Here is a 20,451-nt window from a genome sequence, read left to right as displayed (position 1 = left end):
TATACTGCTTTTAAGCACATGAACATATCCAAAGGAAGGAAAAACTGGCAGTCAGCAAATAGGTTACTGAAACAGTTAAGTCTGGACATTGTAGTCAAGATCTAGAACCTCATGGCTTAAAATGGAAAACAAGCAGGTCATGAGAAAAGGCCGGTAAATGGGCTTGCCCCTAGGTGGTATCCTTCCTCTGTCCTCGCTTAAAGCAGCCCTTCATGCAGAACCATATTTAGTCATCATTTTAATCATTACACTGCCTTTCTTTCCTGTGATATTCTACTGTGATTCCCAGTTGTCATATAAATCAAATGAAAACTCCCAATAATGGTTTTAAAAGCCTTCTACAATTGCCCTCCCACCCCCTTACCTAACTACTCTCAGCTCCCACTGTCCCTGAATTCATGTTCTTTCTACCAACCAGCAAACCTACTTACTCCATCCCACTCATAACTTGTCTGTATTTGTCTTTGAGCTGTGGCACATGCTATTTCTCCCACCTGCCATGACCAGCTTCCTCTAAGCCTTGCCTGCCTTGCAGATGGTGTTCAAAAGATCTTTTTTCATTCTAGGCCTTCCAGACATCATCTAGCCCATCACTTTCCTTAGTACTTGCCACAACTATTATTGGTTACATATCATTCTTATTGCTGTTATTTGAGGATTTCCTCCTGATATTTGCATTGGTTCGATGTCTTTAGTCTGTGAGCTCCTTGAGGGCAGAAAACATTATTTTCTTTACTGGCTTAACCTACTATTACTCTGTACGTAATAGGTACTTATTTGATGGTAGATAATACCTTTAAGTTGTACAACTTTTTAACATATTGTGAATGACTCTTTTTAATGTGGGGTGGTGGTGTTTTGTTTTGTCTTTTTCCCTTCTTTAAACAGGTACAGAATGAAGACAGTGTCCTTCTGTTTGTGATTGCCTGGACAATCACTGAGATTATTCGCTACTCCTTTTATACATTTAGTCTACTAAACCATCTGCCTTATATCATCAAATGGGCCAGGTAAGAAGAACGTTGAGTCATAGCTATCACAATCACCCTGTTCCTCCTTTCTTCATTATTTCCGAAGTTTTGCCTCCTGAGGATAGAAGTAACAAGCAGAACAGATGGGGATCTCATCTGTGCTGTCTCCCTCAGGTCAAAAACCATGTCTTTTTGTTATTGATCCCCCCTACAGCGTCTATTATAGTACTTCCCATAGGGTAGATGCTCAAAACTTTTATTTCATAAATAAGAAAATCAGAGTTCTGGTTTTAGATTTAGGAGACCTAGATTCAAATCCTGCTCCTGACAGTACTTGCTATGTGAACATGCATAAGTCACTTAAACTCTCACAGCCTTAGTTAATTCACCTGTAAAGTGACATCAATGACACTTTCCCCACCCACCTCACAGAGTTGTGGGAAGGAAAGCACTTGGTAAACCTTGAAGCTCGGTAAATATTTGCTGTTATTCTAGTACCTCTCAATTTCACTGGGAAGAATGTTCCAAATTAACATCTATACAGACTAAAATAATAGCCAGTAGAAGAAAATATTCAGGTCTGGCATTGTACTTTGTATCTTGTGAATATATGCTAGGGATTCATTGATGATTTCAACAAAATCTATTAAAAAGAATTCATTGATGATGGTGTTGAGAGTTAAAGGTAGTTAAATTCTCAAACAAGACTTCGTAGGTCCAGATGACATTAATTGAACAACTTATCAAAAAAAATAAGTGCCAGTGTCAGAGGCTTAAAAGTACTCAGGTAAATTTTTTCATCAGATTTTCACATTCACTTCAGTATTTATGATGAAATGTAATTCTTCCCTTACCGACTTCAGACTATTAATCTTCTGGGAAAAGTTAGCATTTTCTAGTAAGGTTTTCAGTTTCTCAAATTTATCAGAATTCATGCTTGACTGTCAATCATTTAGACATCTACTTTCAGCTAAGTCTGAAGATCTCTTGTAAGCTTAGTTAGAAGGAAACTGAGGAACCAAGACAAGTGTTTTGCTTACCTCATTGATTATACTAGGATTGTAAACCATGACTCCCTGTGCTCCCCCATGACTCTCTGAGCCTCACTGTCCTCATCTCTTTAAAATGAGGAGGGGAATATTGTACCACCTGCCTCCCAGGGTCGTTGTGAGGAAAGCACTTTTTAAACCATGAAGAGCTTTTATAAATATGAACTATTATCAAGGGAGCCAAATCAATAAGCATTTACTAAGTGCCTTCTGTGTGCTGCTGTGCCAGCACTGTGCAGAGAAAGCCCTGGGGATGCAAAGTAAGGTAGAAGATAATCCCTGCTCTTAAGGAGCTCACCGTCTAATGGTGGAGGCAACGTGCAAACGGCCATGTGCAAACAAGATAGACACAGGATAAATTGGAGGAAATCTCGGAAGGAAGGCACTAAGATTAAGGAGCTCTGGAAAAGGCTTCTTGCTGAAGGTGGGACTTTAACTTAACTGAAACTTGAGAGAAGCCAGGAGGCAGAGAAGATGAGATCATTATTATTACTAATGTCTTAGTAATTTTAAGGTGATGAAGAAATTTGTTCTTTCACTTTTTAATTTGAGATATTGTATAGTCATGGATGCCTTTTGAGACTGGTAAGAAACATTCTCTACCCCCCCCCCAAAAAAAGTTCCTATTATTAGTCATTTTTCAAAAATTGGCTCTTAAAATTTAGGTCAAAGGAAAATAGTGGGTAAACAGAAAAATCTAGATACTGTTGTTAGAGGGGTTTTTTTTGGTATGATTTTTGTTTTTTAAAGACTCAGTACACATTTGAAGGATGGGAATGATTTAAAAGAAAAAAACAACTCATTTACTGATAGCTTTTGTTTTAGCATCACTTTCATACCCAAGTATATTTTTCCTCTCTTACTTGCTATCCTTTAGCCCAGAGTAAAAGAAAATAAAAAAAAGTAGCTCAGCAAAGCACACCAATACACTGATCAAGTCTGACAATCCAAGCATTTCTCCATATCTGTAGTTCCCCCACCTCTTCAAAGAAGGGAGGGAAGAGCCTTTTCTCTTTTTGGGGAGCCAAACTTGGTATTATAACTTCATTTAAGGGTTTTTGTTGTTGTCAGTCTTTCCGTTTACATTGTTATAGTCATTCTGAAGGGCACCTCAACGGCCCAGTGGATAGAGTGCCAGGCCTAGAATCATGAAGACCTAAGTTCAAATCTGGTCTCAGATACTAGTTGTAAGAACTTGGGAAAGTCACTTAACCCTGTTTGCCTCAGTTTCTTCACTGGTAAAATGTGCTAGAGAAGGAAATGGCAAACCACTCCAATATCTTTGCCAAGGAAGTTCCAAATGGGATCACAGAGAGTTAGAACAACTCAATAAGGTCATTCTGTACGTTGTTTTCCTGATTCTAAGTGGTACTCTGCATCAGTTGATGTAAGTCTTCCCTGCGCTTTTCTGGATTCTACATATTGTTTCTTAAGGCTTAATAAGAATACATTACATACATATGCCCTAGTGTGTTGATGGGAGTGAATTTACTAACACTTGAGTCCTATGCCTCTCCAGTAAATTTTTTGTTGTTTATTTTATTTTAGGTACACGCTTTTCATTGTACTGTACCCAATGGGAGTGTCAGGCGAGTTACTCACGATATATGCTGCTTTGCCCTTCGTCAGACAAGCCAGCTTGTATTCCATTAGCTTACCTAACAAATACAATTTCTCCTTTGACTACTATGCATTCCTCATTCTGATTATGATCTCTTATATTCCACGTAAGTAAACTATAATGTATGTGTTTTTGTAAATATTGTTGTCTATCCAGTAACTAGATATTAAATTAGAGTGTTTTTGCATCAAGATAAAATAAATTACTAGGTAGGGTCTATATCCACAAGGAAAATTATCCATTTTAACTGAATATTTTCCATTAAAGAGAATTAGCTGTGGAGCCCTGCTTTTCTCTTGGACCTGAGGCCAGTTCAAGTTGGAATCTGCAGTGGAAGCAAAGGAAGAGAGTGGAACCTTCATAGTCCTTCCCTTCCTATCCCTGCTCCTCCACCTCCCCCCTCTTAGCCCCAGCACTGTTTGCGGATAACATCTCCAGTGTTGTGCTTTGAGGCTGAAAGAGGATGCTCCATCAGGACTCCGAAGACATGGTTAGAGGCCTAGCTCTGATGCCAGCTGCCTGATTTTTTTTAATATCACTGCCCTCAAAACAACATTGAACAGTAAATATTATAACAGGTGTTAAACATCCAGGCAAAAATGCTGAAGGGAGGACAGGAAAAGTCAGAAGGGCCTGGGAAGTAGACTCAGCCTTCTAAGACTTGTGCCTCTCTTTCCATTTATTATTCAACAAGATTTTGCTTTGAATCTTGGGAAAGAAAAAGTTGGAAGTAATTATTTCCTTTGGAGATGAGGGGATATGAAAACTAATTTATTTTTCTCCCTACTTCCCATTTTCTTTCTTTTCTTTTTGGAAACAAGAAGCAACAAAGAATTGCTAACTAGAATTTTCCAAATTTAGGATTTTAAAGGGTTTTTTATGTCTATTTTTTTTTAAGAGCACAGCACACATTTTAAATATGTGGAGAGCCAATTAGTCATCACTTTAATACTTCAGGTTTTAAAGTATCAAACTTAGCATTACTGTGGGCTGCTATTGTTGCAGAGATACCCTGATTGAGTAAATACCCCTTTGTGTTCCATTTCAGCCTCATAAAAGACTGATACTTCTCAGAAGAATCCTATTTGTTAGGGCATAGTATTCAGATAGATAAAGGTAGATAGGGAGCGCATTCATTAAGCTTTACTATGGGTTAAGGACAAATAGCTCTAATTCTTCTTTTAGCTATGGTACTCAAGTGTAAAGCCCATAAAAGCACTTACCAAATAATTATGAACTTTATGCTCAAATAGCTACCTGGGAACTCTAGCCATCAAAACCTCCCTCTGCCAGATGCCTCTACCATTTCTTTACTTCCACAGTTAGTTGGTACAGTAGATAGAGTGCTGGGCCTGGAGTCAGGAAGACCTGAAGTCAGCCATGAGCTCAAGACACTTACTAGTCCTGGGCAAGTCACTGAACTGCTCTCTGCTTCAGTTTCCTCAACTGTAAAATAGGGATCATGACAGCACCTACCTCCCAGTGTTGTGAGGATCAGATGAGAAAATATTTGTAAAGTGCTTAGCACAATGTTTGACACATAGTAGGTGCTATGTAAATGCTTATTGCCTTCTGCCCCCCCTGCAAACAGTAATGTTGCCTGGGGTCCCAACCCCAGCCCCTGCTTTTCTCTTGGACCTAAGGCCAGTTCAAGTTGGAATCTGCAGTGGAGGCAAAGGAAGAAAGTGGAACCTTCATAGTCATTTCCCTTCCTATCTTTGCTCCTCTAGCTCCCCCTTCTCAGCCCCAGCAATGTTTGGGGGATAACATCTCCAATGTTATGCTTTGAGGCTGAAAGAGGATGCTACATCAGGACTGCAAAGACATGGTTAGAGGCCTAGCTCTGATACCAGCTGCCTGACCTTAAGTCACTGTGTCTCTCTAGGCTTCAGTTTCCTCTGCTCTACAGAGGGGGCAGGGGGTTGGATTAAATGGCCTCTAAAACATCTTCTCTATATAATCTATGAATTGCCTCCTCTTTCCTGAGGGGGTCCCTGCTACTCTATTGACAAAGCTCAAGAGATTCTTAGAAAAACCTCTGAAATAGAACTGAATCCATTTTAGTTCTTTCTGTATCCAAAGAACCACTATCATGACCTCTCTGCAGTTTCTTTTTCTGTTGAAAAGTTAAAAGTACACAAATTGGGGGGGGGGGGGGGCAGCACCAGAAGGGAGCAGGGAGCCTTTTATTCCCTCTCCACTTTATTATGTTTTATTGCCAGCAGTTTTAAAAAAACAAAAACAAAACTCAGGCCGTAGCAGGTTCTGGCCTTATTTGGAGGCCTGTCAGCAGGAGGCTGGTTGTGAAATGGTATTGCTTCTATAGTAAATGAGGGTGGGAAGCACAGGAGGAAACCTTTTCTTCCCTTCTTTCTTCATTCCCTAGTGTTGATAGCAGTAGAAACCGTTAGAAATAGAACTCCCATTGGGTTATATACCTACTTGGAGGATTTTAGGGTAGGGGAGGAATTGTTAAGTCTACATTGTATTCTGTAGTAAACCACTGAAGAGAGAAACCATCCTCAGGAACTCCAGGTGATGGAAGTGAAAAGGGAAACCTACAGGTCAAGCCCAGGGGTCCATTAGAAAAAAAGTAGTGACAAGAATCCAGCCTTAACTAAAAAGTGTCACTGAAAATTTATACAAGAAGGAGATCATGGTCTCTGCTTTCCCCTTTCTCTTCTCATCCTCAATCTCCTGAAATTCCTGTCTTTGCTCTATCACCAATAACTTGCTTTCCCAGGCCCCTAGGATCTCTGGGAGCCACTGACAAAGACTTGGAACTGGCAGGATCACCATTCTCGCCAATCATCTTCAGTCTAGCTCCCAAGGCCACAGTATTTCTGAAATTCCAAGTGGAGACTCCAAATAAATTTTCACATAGAAGCATTGTTGCACATGGTAGTTGGATTCTCTTAATGCCATTAGTATAATACTCTACAGAAAGGTTAGATGGGCTTTTGTGGGCTGACCTAAAAGCTAACCATCTTAAAGAGTTCTGGGAAAACACCAGACAATTTATAAATTAACTTTTGGAACGCATTCCATTCTTAAGTCGAGAATTGTCTGTAATCAATTTGCTCTTGTCCAGAAAATATTTGCCATACCACATCTTTTTCTTTTTATGTCTGTCTGCAGTAGTGCAGGGGTGGGGAACTGTGATGTTTGGATTCAGTCAAAGGGCTGCATTTGAGGACCTAGAGGACCACATGTGGCCTCAAGGCTGCAGGTTCCCCACTCCTGGAACCTTTCAATTCCTAGTCTTTATAGTTGGCAATATCATAAATCCAGTTTAAACTCAAGCAACATTTAATCCTTCATTTAGTACCTGAAACTTTATAAACTAAGGCTTTTAATGAGTCACAAGTTAGAAATGATAAGTTTGTCTGCTCTGAATATAGCATTTCATGCTTTTGTGTGAAATATACCAATCTAAGTCCTGTGCCATTTTGAAGAAATATTCAGGTAGGTAACTTCATGAAAAAGCCAAATTTGCATTTATTTTTCATTATTTTATTAGCCTGTCTTGCTTGTTGGTGATAGAATCAGGATAACAAAAAAGATCAGCTTTTTTCAAGTGTAAAACAGAGTTGGTTCGGGGATCTGTGAGATGGCACTCAGGAAGGGAGAGCAGCAGCAGACTTTAAAATGTTTAAGTAAAACAAAACAAGTTTTATTTTTAAAATAAATTTTATTGATAATTTTTTTATTAATTTATTTATTTTTAGTTTTCAACAATCACTTCCATAAGCTTTTGAATTTTAAATTTTTCTCCCCCTCCCTCCCTGCCTGTCCCCAAGATGGCATGCAATCTGATATAGACTCTACATATACATTCCTACGAAACACATTTTCACTTTAGTCATGTTGTAAGGAAGAATTAGAATCAATAGCAGGAACCACAAGAAAGGAAACAAAACAAAACAGAAGAAAAAAAAATAGCAAATGGTATGCTTCGATCTGCACTCAAACTCCATAGTTCTTTCTCTGGATCTGGATAGCGTTTTACATTGTGAGTCTTTTGGAGATATCTTAGATCCTTGCATTGCCAAGAAGAGCTAAGTCTATCAAAGTCAGTCATCGCAAAGTGTGGTTGTTACTGTGTGCAATGTTCTCCAAGTTCTGCTCACTTCACTTAGCATCAGTCCATACAAGTCTTTCCAGGTTTTTCTGAAGTCTGCTTGCTTATCATTTCTTATAGCACAATAATATTCTATTACATTCATATACCACAACTTGTTCAGCCAGTCCTCAATGGATGGACATCCCCTCAATTTCCAATTTTTTGCCACCACAGAAAGAGCTGCTATAAATATTTTTGTGCATATGGGTCCTTTTCTCATTTGTATGATCTCTTTGGGGTACAGCCCTAGAAGTGATATTGCTGGGTGAAAGAGTATGCATGTTTGTATAGCCCTTTGGGCATAGTTCCAAATTGCTCTCCAGAATGGTTGGATCATTTCACAACTCCACCAACAATGCATTAGTGTTCCAATTTTCCCACATCTTCTCCAACATTTATCATTTTCCTGTTTTGTCTTGTCAGCCAATCTGATAGGTGTGATGTGGTCCCTCAGAGTTGTTTTGATTTGCATTTCTCTAATCAATAATGATTTAGAGCATTTTTCATATGACTACAGATAGCTTTAATTTCTTCCTCTGAAAACTGCCTATTCATATCCTTTGACCATTTATCAATTGGGGAATGACTTGTATTTTTATAAATTTGATTTAGTTCTCTATATATTTTAGAAATGAGGCCCTTATCAGAGACACTGGTTGTAAAACTTTCCCAGTTTTCTGCTTCCTTCCTAATCTTGGTTGCATTGGCTTTGTTTGTGCAAAAACTTTTCAATTTAATGTAATCAAAATTATCCATTTTGCATTTCATAATGTTTTCTATCTCTTGTTTGGTCATAAATTCTTCTGTTCTCCATAAATCTGACAGGTAAACTATTCCTTGCCCTCCTAGTTTGCTTATAGTTTCAGCCTTTATATCTAAATTGTGAACCCATTTTGACTTTCTTTTGGTATATACTGTAAAATGTTGGTCTGTGCCTAGTTTCTGTCATACCCTTTTCCAGTTTTCCCAGCAGTTTTTGTCAAATAGTGAGTTCTTATCCCAGAAGCTGGGGTCTTTGGGTTTATCAAATAGTAGATTACTATACTCGTTGATTACTATGTCTTGTGTACCTAACCTATTTCATTGATCTACCACCCTATTTCTTAGGCAGTACCAAGTAGTTTTGATGATTGCTGCTTTATAATACAGTTTAATATCTGGCGTGACTAGGCCACACCTTTCCTAGCATTTCTTTTCATTAAGTTCCCTTGATATTCTGGACCTTTTGTTCTTCCAGATGAATCTTGTTATTATTTTTTCTAGCCCTATAAAATAATTTTTTGGTAGTTTGATTTGTATGGCACTGAATAAGTAATTTAGCTTAGGTAGAATTGTCATTTTTTATTTAGCTCGGCCTACCCTACTGATATTTTTTCAGTTATTTAGGTCTGACTTTATCTGTGTGAAAAGTGTTTTGTAATTGTGTTCATATAGTTCCTGGGTTTGTTTTGGCAGGTAGACTCCTAAATATTTTATAATGTCTACAGTAACTTTTAATGGAATTCTCTTTCGATCTCTTAGTGTTGAGCTTTGTTGGTAATATAGAGAAATGCCAATGATTTATGTGGGTTTGTTTTATAACCTGCAACTTTGCTAAAGTTGTTTATTATTTCAAGTAGTTTTTTACTTGATTCTCTAGGATTCTCTAAGTATATCATATCACCTGCTGAGAGTGATAGCTTTGTTTCTTCTTTGCCTATTCTAATGCCTCCAATTTCCTTTTCTTCTCTTATTGCCAAAGCTAACATTTCCAGTACCGTATTGAACAACAGTAGTGATAATAGACATCCTTGTTTCACCCCCAGTCTTATTGGAAATGCTTCGAGCTTATCCCCATTACATATGATGCTTACTGAAGGTTTCAGGTAGATGCTACTTAATCATTTTAAGGAAGATACATTGTTTTTACAGCACCTAAATTTCTCAGTGTATTCTACCTTTATCCCTTTTCTAGAAAGTAATTTCTTTTATAACATTGAATAAAAAAGGGGAAGAAGGGAATCGGCTTAGCAAAACTAACCAACATATCCTGAAAAACGTGATAGTATATGCAACCTTCCACAGCCATGGCTCCCACTTCTGCAAAGGAATAGGGGAGTTGCTTTCTCGTAGCTCTACATCTTGATCGTTAAACTGTCACAACATTCATTTTTATTGTTTTGGTCTTGTTCTTTGTATTTTCATTGCTGTAGTCATTGTTTATGTTGCTTTCCAGTTTCTGCTGACTTAGTTTTGCTTCAGTTCACATAAGTTTTCCCCTGTTGGATGATGAACTTTGTCATCTCCATCATTTCCTATAACACACTATGTACAGCTTGTTTAGCCATTCCCCAGTTGGTGGGCATTTATTTTGTTTTCAGTTCCCTGCTAGCACAAAAAAATGTTGCTATAGGTATTTTTGGTGTATATAGGCCTATTCTTTTTGTCATTGAACTCCTTGGGGTAGATAAAATTATAATTTACATTTGGGGGGAAAATGACCTAATCTATACCAATAGACAATGTTGTTCCCCCCCCATCCCAAACTATTTATTTCTTTATCTATCTATCTATCTATCTATCGATCCATCTATTTTTTTATTTATTTATTTGATTATTTATTTATTTATTTATTTGTGAAGCAACGGGGTGAAGTTATTTGCCCAAGTTCAGACACCTAAAAAGTGTCAAGTGTCTCAGTCCGGATTTGAACTCAGGTCTTCCTGAATCCAAGGCTGGTACTCTATCTACTGCACCATTCCAAATTATTTTCTTAATAAAGTGAAATGCATTTTCATTGTGTCCTCAGATCACAGATTTAGAAGCTAATAGGGGGCCCTAGAGGCAATCTAATCCAGTCCTCTTTCGCATACAGATTTCTTGTTGATTTTGCTATGAAGTTTAAAAAGCTAGCACTCTGTAAGGGAGAAAAGCTGTAATTCATCTTAATTCGTTTGCGCAGTCCCTTCATTTAAACCTTGCTTTTTATGGTTGTGAGGAACTTCAGAAGCAAATGAGCCCAACTTCCTATCCGATGCAGGAATCTCTTCTTACAGTACCCCTAACAAGTGATCATCCAGTCTGTGCCTGAGTTACTTTAGTGACAGACATTCACAACCCTACAAAGCTGCCCTTTCCACTGTTGGACCTCTCCTCAGTGTAATGTATAAAAGACTGTCTTCACGTATGCCCAAAGGGCTATAAAACTGTGTGTGACCTTTGACTGAGTAATACCACTACTAGGTCTGTACCCAAACAGGTCAAAGAGAAAGGAAAAGAGCCGTATGTACGAAAATATTTATAGCAGCTCTTTTTGTGGTGGCCAAGAATTGGAGATTGAGGGGGATGCTCGTCAGCTGGGGAATGGCTGAACAAGTTGTGGGGTATGGTGATGGAATACTATTGTTCTATAAGAAATGATGAGGTGGATGGTTGCAGAAAAACCTGGCAAGACTTACATGAAACTATACATAGACAATTCCGAATGACCCATGATGGAAAATACTATCTGCCTACTGAGAGAGAACTGATGATCTCTGAGTACAGATTGAAGTATATTAATTCCTTCCCTCCCTTCCCCCCTCCTCGGTCCCAATTATGTTCTCTGAAGCAGTAGGAAGGTCTAATCTTTCTTCATGTGACAGCACTTAGATGTTTGAAGAAAACGCTCACTGCTGGGCACGATGGTGTAGCCACTCTAGCTTTTGGGGAGGCTGATGCCGATGAAGCCCTGGAGCTCAAGAGTTCCAAGCTGTAGTAGGGCTGAAGCCAAGGGAGTATCTGTACTAAATTTGGCTTCAGTATGGTGAGCCCCAGAGAGCTGAGGGCCACTCGACTACCTAAAGAGAGGTAAACTGGGCCAGGCTGGGAAAATGGAGCAGGTCAAAGTTTTCTGCTTATTGGTATTGGGATTATTTGGATCAGTCCTTGGAGTGGTCACTGCACTTCCAGACTGGGGACACCTAGTCTCTCCCCTCCCCCCCGCCCCCCATTCTATCTTTTCTTTTCTTTTCCTTCAATTATTTCTCATATGGTTTCTGAACCCACACCAAACCTACTTGTCTTGTTCATCTAAGCTCAGTATTCTTGTTCGTCAACATGATTTTGAGTCTTCTCTTACATTTATGTTAATTGATACTCCCGTATTTGGATCATCTGCACATTTGATAAGCATTTCTTCAATATCTTTGTGCAAACTATTAATAACAAATTGTATATAGGATGATACTAAAGACATTTCCCTATGGGAGACTTTCCTCCAGGTTAACTCTGAACTATTAATATTCTTTGATATAATCATTCTACCTAAAGTAAGAATCCCCACATTTCATCATTTTTTGTCCACAAGGATATTATAGGAGACTTTGTCAGATGCTTTGCCTTTTGGTCATAATACTACAGGAGGCAGCTTGGTGGCTCAGTGGATAGAGCCTGGAGTCAGGAAGAACTGAGTTCAAATCTGGCCTCAGGCTATGTGACTCTGGGCGAGTCACTTAACCTCTGTTTGCCACTGGAGAAGGACACAGCAAACCACTCCACTATCTTTGCCAAAAAAAACCCCATACAGGGTCACAAAGAGTTGGACACAACTCAACAGCAACAACAACGTAATACCACATTGAAAGAGAGTTATGAAAATATAAAATGATGTATAGTGAAATGAGCAGAACTGGGAGATAATTGGACACAGTAACAGCAATATTGTAATGATGATCAACTGTGGAAGACTTGTATTGATCACAGTCCTATAAAGGATAAACAATGACTAGCTGTGTGACCCTGGACAAGTCATTTAATCTCTTTCATCCTCAGTTTCCTCAACTGTGAAGTAAAAGAGATGGATTCACTGGGTTCTGAGGTCGTTTCCAGCTCTAAATCTGTCATTCTGTGAGCAATTTGATCCTTTTCCAGGATGGTAACTAAAATGTTAGAGTCCATTTTTCTGTAACTGTAACTTGGAATCTAGTCATACCTGAAAGACCCAGGGAACCAAGTCCCCTGTCAAGTCAGCCATGTTTGGAGGGGGGGAGTCATCTTAAATCACATGTAGCATTGTTGACATGGCTTGTGTCAAATAATTCAATGACTTGTGGATGACTACACACCAGAAAAAGACTTAGACAAAGAGTTCAAAGCAAAAAACGCCAAACCTTAACAAAGTTGTGAAATCATAGAAGTTTGTTCCTAACTTCCCCCTTTCCCTCCATCAGCCTTCCCACTTTTTAACTGCCCCCCCCATCAGAACAGAGGAGGATCTGCTGTTATCAGTCATTTGCACTCGATTGGTTGATTATATTTAATGGGAATAAGTTGGTCAATATGCTGCCTTGCATTTTCAGATCTTTTATCTCCAGATTTACACCTGATATTGGAACAAAATGTTTTGTTCCTACCTAAAGTAATGTCAAGGGTCATCAAACAACTGAGATCATGTTTTGGTCAGGTCCTGATATAAGAATGAATGCCCTGAAGGTAAATCTGACTTAGTCCTTTCGGGGTGACTTGTGACATGAAGAGGGTCTTCTGGGGTCCTGCTGCTCTGGGGAAAATCCATTGGGGCTAAGCTAAATGCATCAACTAGAAGGTTATCCCAGAAGCTTCTGGAAGCAGAGAAGCTTATGTTACGTAAACTTCTTTTAAGATCTGGAGCCTGCCCTGCCCTGGCCCAGGTCTTCCTTATTCCTTTCCCTAGTGGCCTACCTCTCACTATCCCTGTCTTCTGTCTCCAATACTAACAGGTGTATATTTTATGTTTTCTACCACATTCAGCATTATTTTAGGTGATTTTCATTATTTTAACCTCATAATAATCCTCTTTTTCTGCCATCCTGGAATGTATTCCTTGCTTTCTATGCTATTTCTACTTCTGGAAGTGGAATTTCTGACAAAGAAGCATGACCTTGGAATGCATCTTCTTCCTTGATAGAGAGATCCCTTCATTTTTCCCTAAATGTATTACCTCATACCTGCCTTCTGAAGCTTACTTACCACATTTCTGCCCACTCACACAGCTCCAGAGCGTCTTCCAGCAATTTATCCTCGTCGGCTTGACATTTCGTTACCCAAAAGAGCTTAGTGTCATTTACCGACTTGAAGATTTTACTTTGCAATCCCTCTTTAGTTACAAAACAGTGAAATAAAACTAGTCTCAGTGCCAGTCCCTGGGAGATGCTACTGTTTAAGCTTCTCCACCTGGAACAGAATCCCTTTGTTTCCTGTCTCTAAAACACCAGTTTCCTGTCCTTGATCCACATGTTCCCCCCAGTGCCTGAGTTATAAAATTTTGTCTTGGGTATAGAATGATTATTGGGCAAGTTCAAATAAATGATGTCTATTAGTTTCTCATTATCTACATGCTTTGGGGTTTTTTTTTTTAACCTCCTCAGAGAGCTTTAATGGATTAATCAAATTTTATTTTCCCTTAAGGAAAATGTGACCTTACACCCCACCCCGCAGACTTTTGATTTCTTAAATATTCTGTCATCTTGCCTTTTATTATGGCTTCTAGTAGTTACCTGAAACTCCTATCCAGAGTCCACAGAGCAGCTTTTCTTATGGATGGCAGTTACATTGACAAGACTCTGATCATTTATATTGAGAGGTAACTTTGGACCACCCACTTCCCAGTTATATCCTTGAGTCCTTCCAGAACTCTCAGCACAGTGCTCTCTCATCCTGGTGATGTATCTAGATGTTCATCTAGTTTCTCAGGGTGGTCTACACTCCTGTGCGTTTGCTAGTACACTCGCCTGTCTTTATCAAAAGAATTTGGGAATGGCTTTCTTAAATGTTCTGAAGATTTTTCTATTTCTTCCTAATTTCCAGTTTGCACCACCCTGTGATATTTTTGTGGCTTTCTTCATTGCACTTTTGGAAAAGATTCAGTCATTTAATTCAGTAAACATTTATTAAGCACCTACTATATGCCAGGCACTGTGCTAAGCTCTGGGATACAAATAAGAAAAAGAAAGGCAGTCTCTGCCCTCAAAGAGCTTACAGTCTAATGGGAGAAGACAGCACGTTAAAGAGGAGGAAGGGTGGACAGTGCGGGTGTTTTGGCAGGGGCTCATCATGTTCCGTAGAGTTCAAACCCAGCAGAACTACAGATGGAAAGTGCAAGGTTAGCTGCCTTTGCCCAAGGTGACTCAGTATTATTGACATATATAGGCCCAGGATGCAATCCTCAGCTAACTATGAATACTGACTAAGGTCATCAGAAAGTGAGGGTGCTGCAGGTTGTCCCTAATATCAGCATTAAAAAGACATTTTGCTTCGAGAAGCTTCGCTCTCAGTTTTCCCTCACCCCTATCACAAATTGCAGGGGATTTCATCAATCTCCTCTGAGTCATCGCCCCGATCATACACTGTTGGGGAGCTGTGAGTAAGCCCAATGGAAACCCCCTCATTTTAGAGTAACGCTGAGCCCTGCTGGTGGGTCAGAGGTGAAGGTGGACACTGCCAGGAGGTTGTCATGGATCATCAGCTGTTTCCCCAGAAGCAGCAGGGATCTCTCCTTGAAATGTGGAGGAGGAAACCAGGCCTTCTCTATTAGGAAATCTCGTAGGACTTCCTGTAGTTATTCTTCTCTATCCTGGCTACAGAAAATTACCCACAATTATTTTAGGGTCCTGGCAGCCCCTCCTTTGGACATATGAGTAATTCCAAATGCAGGGGAAGTTCCAGTCTTGTCGCTGGTGCTGAGCCGTCATGGAGTTGTCTGGGAAGAAGGGAACAGAAAAAAGCTGCTCCATCTCCATTCTCAGCCTCTGGGATGGCTGAAGCAGTCTGCTCCTTAACCATCCTGTTTCTTCATCAGTGACTGAGCTGCTTTCGGGTCCCTCCCCGATCTGCTGGCCCCAGCCTGAGAAATTGTTACTGTTCTTTCACCCCTTGTATTCTTCAGAGCCTTGGGGAGGCTGGAAGTCCTCAATATACTGTGTACACACACACACACACACACATACATGCTCTGAACTAATTACAGCAGGTGGGATTACAGATGTTCAGGTAGTTTCTTTTTTAATCTACCTGCTTCTCTGCTGAGGCCTCCTAAATTTAGAGAAATGTTAAATTTCTCCCATTTCATTAGTAATATTATTTTATTATTAATACCATTATTCATATTAAAATTAACATCCTTATGGCTTAATTATATCTTTGGTTTCATATAATAGAGCTTGTCAAATTTTTTGGACTCTCTGATCAAAATCATTCTCGCAAAGACTAATATTCAAAAAGTGTTCCCTGGCTTTAATTAACATCCTTCATTTTAGTGTCAGACTTTTATAGAATCACAGAATGTTAGAGCTAGAAAGAGCTTCCCAAGTCACTCTGCCTGTTTTATAGACAAGAAAACTGAGGCCCAGAGAGGCCAGGTGAGTAGGCCAACATCATAGTGTGTGAACTTAAACTCAAGTGTTCTGACCCTAAGGCCAGTAATCCTTCTACTCTCTTCTACTGCCTCCACTGACCTTTACTTCACTGCTGCCCTTTATGTATTATAGCCTCTCCTAATCCCTCCGCCCTACTAGAATGTGTAGGGTCACTGTCCACTGCAGCTACTAGCATATGCTGTGCACACAGTAGGTGCTTAATCAGTATTTACTGAATTGATCAGACACTGCTGAACGACAAGATATGGATTTGAACTTTTTTTTTTTAAGTAAAAAATTGATCTGGAAACCACTTTACTCTTGAGTTACCTGGCTGATATAACCCAAATTAACACTGACTTTTCTTCTTCCTAGTAAAGAACTTAGTGAACTGAGTTTGAACAGCATCTCCAGTGCCTCAATGCTGGCATACATCTGAAGAAATAGAGATTTATCACTTTTCCCCTTCAAAACTCCACTTAATTTTGATTAAATCAAATAGCCATCCCTTTGTGTCCTCAGGCCTCCCTGTTGTTCTTTTCCTATTAGAATAGATCAGTTTCCCAGTCTTCTTCATAGCCCTACTCAAGAACCACTTCTTTCCACATTGATAATTCCAATTCAGTGGGGCCCCGGGATTGCCTGTGTGCCGGCTACCCAAGGGTCAGCCTTGCTAAGCTTGGAAGGCTCGTCGGGTTATTTCTCCACAGCACCACTTGAGGATGGTCTGTGTTACAGAGGGATTGCCATCGCCAGCAGGAGCAGCCATATGGACAAAATTACAAATCCTTGGTGTTTTAAAATAACTCTGCTTAAAATGTCAGGCAGGCTAGACCTCGAGATCTCTACCTCTCCCTGCCGTTTGAGGTCCAGGCCCAGCTCTATGAATGGCTCACAAATACCTTGGCCTCCTCATTTATAAAAGCCAACCCAGCCACCTCACAAAGTTTTCATAAGTATTGAATGTGAGACTAGAAAGGAAAGCTGTTTGAAAAAATCTGAAAGGACTAGCCAGCTGCAGTGTGACACTGTTGTTATTACTTGTGTTAGTAATGACTGCCATCTGCCCAGCTGTGCCCCCTCGTCTTTTGGCTAAAACATAAAGAGCGAATTGTTTACCACTTCTTTTCAATAAACATAACTGTACGAGGGAAATGTTTGATTTGTTCTGTCATCCACAGTGCTCCTTGTTCCTCAGTCCACCACCCTGCCATTCCCCCCAGGTGCTCCTCTCCTTTGTTAAGGCGTGCCCTTGTGGTAGGGGGCTTTTCAAAGTCACCTTTAATTTGAGCTATTAATCTCATTGTGTTTCTTTCCAGTTTTCCCTCAGCTGTACTTGCACATGATACACCAGAGAAGAAAGGTCCTTTCTCATCCTGAAGAACACAAGAAATGTGAATGATTCCTGCTCTCCCCCACAAAACTCTCCACAGATCAAAAATGCTGCAGACTTTTTGAGTTCCCAACATGTTTCACAGAGAAGAATAAGCAAGGACTATTTTTAAATACTAAAAAAGACATGGCCAGTGGACCTGAGATTTACAAGGAGTTATTACATGAAACACACTGGAATATCTTGTCGGCATGCTTTCTCAACCAGAAATTCCAAAAATGTAAGGAGGGGGAGGGGATGACATGTTATGTAGCTTCCCTTCTCTTCATGTATCTGCTAAATATCCTTCATGCTCAATGCTTCAGAGTTATAGTCCAAGCGATAAAAGTTGTACCAACTGAATGCCCAGCTCAAATTTTAATTATGTTTTGTTTCTGCTGTGTACTTAGCTTTGCCTTTTCAAAGTACTTGACTGCATGCTGGAAACTATGTATTGCTGGAATGACCAACTTTATTCCTGGGAATGCTCTGAGGTTCTGTCTGGGACCATAGTAATATCACCCCACATCCAGTAAGGGAATTGCACTGGGCAAGCCTGGGGAACAAAGGGGCAATGTTTGGCATCAGAAGCAGCAAATTCAGATGTCAGTCCACCTTACAATTCTGTCACCGACTGTAATTGTCTCTTTTGGGGGACCTCCATTTAAGCAATCATTGCCCTTTCCCAAGGAGGGGCGGTTGCCTAAATATCTGTAGGTCATTAGAGGCCTAGCCTCAGTCAGTTTTTCAGTCGAGAAACAGTTCTCAGGCAGAAACAAACTCTTGAGGCAATTAACAAATTTGCACAGTAGAACTACTAAGAAACCCCTTATTATGAACCTTTTCCAACATTAACCCAGTTCAGTCTGTTAGCCAGCAGGGTATGTAGGGGTGGAAAAATCTTTACAGAAAGAGAAGAAACAGGTCAGGAGCAGGGGCTGTCCTGAGAAGTAGAGTTCCAGAAACCAATCTGGGATAGCTTTTCTAACATCTTTATAATTTTTCGATTATCCAGCTCCTCTCTATCAGTGCATTTCCTTGGGTATGATTCTTCTTTCAACAACTCCTATGTTATGAATACAGAAGCAGTAAAAAAAATTAAAGTTGGGAAGTAATGAACCCAAGCATTGTCAAGCTCTTTTGTTTCACTTGCAAGCTTCATTCTGTTTAATTACTCACCTGCTAATTTAGTGACATTGTCTCAAACCTTTAAAGAAGAAGTTGGATTAAAATTGGAAAGTTAATCTTAGATACTCATCAGAATCTAAATAAAGTTTGGTCTCTGGAGCCTTTACCCAATTGATTTTGGTTGAGTTTTAATGGTAATTAAACAAAATGTCTGGTCTGTAGAGTAATTATCGCTTTAAATACACTTGCTAAGATCAGATGAATGTTATAATGGAAAACCCAGCTTAACCTTTTTTTTTTTTAATGCTTGTTTCATAAGCATTTGTAAGCTAAGAAGGAAAATAAACAAGAATTATGCAAATAGCATATGGAGCCCAGGTAGAAGGAGAAAATGCAGCTGGATTGAACAGAGTGCAGGACATAGAGTCAGCAAGACCTGATTTTGACTCTTGCCTAAGACACTTACTAGCCCTGTGACCCTGGGCAAGTCACTTAACCTCTCTGTGCCTCAGTTTCCTCATCTGTAAAATGGGGGTAATAATAGCACCTACCTCCCAGGGTTGTTGTGAGGATCAAATGAGTTAACATAAATAAAGCACTTTTCAAACTTTAAAGTGCTATATAAATGCTAATAATTATTATTTTTTAAAAAACGAACAAGTTAGTTTAGGTTTGAATTTTAAAATTTTGCTTCAATTTTAGTGAGATTTATGTTGGATGTGTCGGGACAGAATTTGTTCTGCTTTGAGTTGGCATGGAAATTCCTCACTATGTCAGGTAATCTTTAATCATATTAAATGTTTTTTGACCCCAAATTCCTTTTTTCTCTTTTTTCTTTCCACCAAAATTTGATACCCTTATAAAATGGAAGCAATATGGACCACACCTACTTTGCTATTGGGAGGAGGGAAAATATTTGGTTATTTTTTTTTTAATAGTTTTGGGAGTTGGAGAAGAGGAAGAAGAATGGAAATTGAAAAAAAATGCTGAAAACAATCGTTTTGTTCTGAGTAATCCTGTTTGTTTAAGAGTCTCTGCTTTGGGATTGTATCATCATTCATGATAAGTAGACCAGTGCAAACAATGGCACCTCACCAAATTTGATTTGGATAATAAAAGAAAAACATAATCCTTTTTCAAGTAGGGTCTCACTGGGAATTTTATGTTATATTAAATATTCTTCCCTTCCCCATTCCAACATCTGAACTACTCATAATGCGGACAAGTAAGGCGTACCAAGGAATCCCTTCCATAATATTTCTCAGTAACTGGTTTCTCGATTCTCCAACATGAATCAGTTTCCCATTTGAAATAGTAGTGTTCTTTTGTAAGCTAAGTCCATCCTATCCCACAGAGACCAGCATCTTTTTGAAGTGCAGTTTACTGCACAGAAAAATAATGTGGTATTTTGGAGGGAATTTTGTCAGACTTCAGAGTTTTCTTGATTTCAAGATAGAGTCAAAAGAATTTTCTTTGCAACTAACTGGATCTGCTTGTCTTCAGATCACCCCTGCAGGAGCCCCCTTCTTCTTTCAATAAGTGAAGTTTCTTTGAGGTGTGCAGTAGTACTTTGTAGACATGGGCGCCTCCTCTGCAGCTTGCTGTGCTCCATCTGCCACTTAGGACCATTCTTTTGAACGTTTAACAAGCATTATCAAAGGCATTCTAAAGACTTGGAGAATAAAACATTTTCTTCCTAACAGTAAAGGAGTGAACTTCCAACATGAAAATTTGACAAGCCCTAGAATTATAGGTGCATGTGAGCAAATTGAATGCACATTAACATTTGTTTATTAATTATTCACTTAGGAAGAAAGAACAGCATGGCTATGGACA

General features: G+C 39.4%; 1 protein-coding gene across 1 annotated transcript in view; it reads left to right on the top strand.

Moving 5' to 3' along the window:
• The window catches only part of HACD2 (3-hydroxyacyl-CoA dehydratase 2), a 96,078-nt gene extending 77,292 nt beyond the window's left edge, over positions 1–18,786 (top strand). Inside the window, exons 5-7 of the mRNA XM_027845130.1 lie at positions 889–1,010; positions 3,569–3,747; positions 17,435–18,786. Coding sequence (XP_027700931.1) covers positions 889–1,010; positions 3,569–3,747; positions 17,435–17,517 — 384 coding nt within the window. The 3' untranslated portion in view covers positions 17,518–18,786. The remainder of the gene's footprint in view (positions 1–888; positions 1,011–3,568; positions 3,748–17,434) is intronic.
• Positions 18,787–20,451: the final 1,665 nt, after the last annotated feature.

This window comes from Vombatus ursinus, unplaced genomic scaffold (genome assembly GCF_900497805.2).
Source record: "Vombatus ursinus unplaced genomic scaffold, bare-nosed wombat genome assembly UNPS02014959.1, whole genome shotgun sequence".
In the NCBI taxonomy this organism is placed as follows: domain Eukaryota; kingdom Metazoa; phylum Chordata; class Mammalia; order Diprotodontia; family Vombatidae; genus Vombatus; species Vombatus ursinus.
The sequence above is the reverse complement of the archived record's forward strand: the minus strand, read 5'-3'. Positions and strand labels throughout refer to the sequence as shown.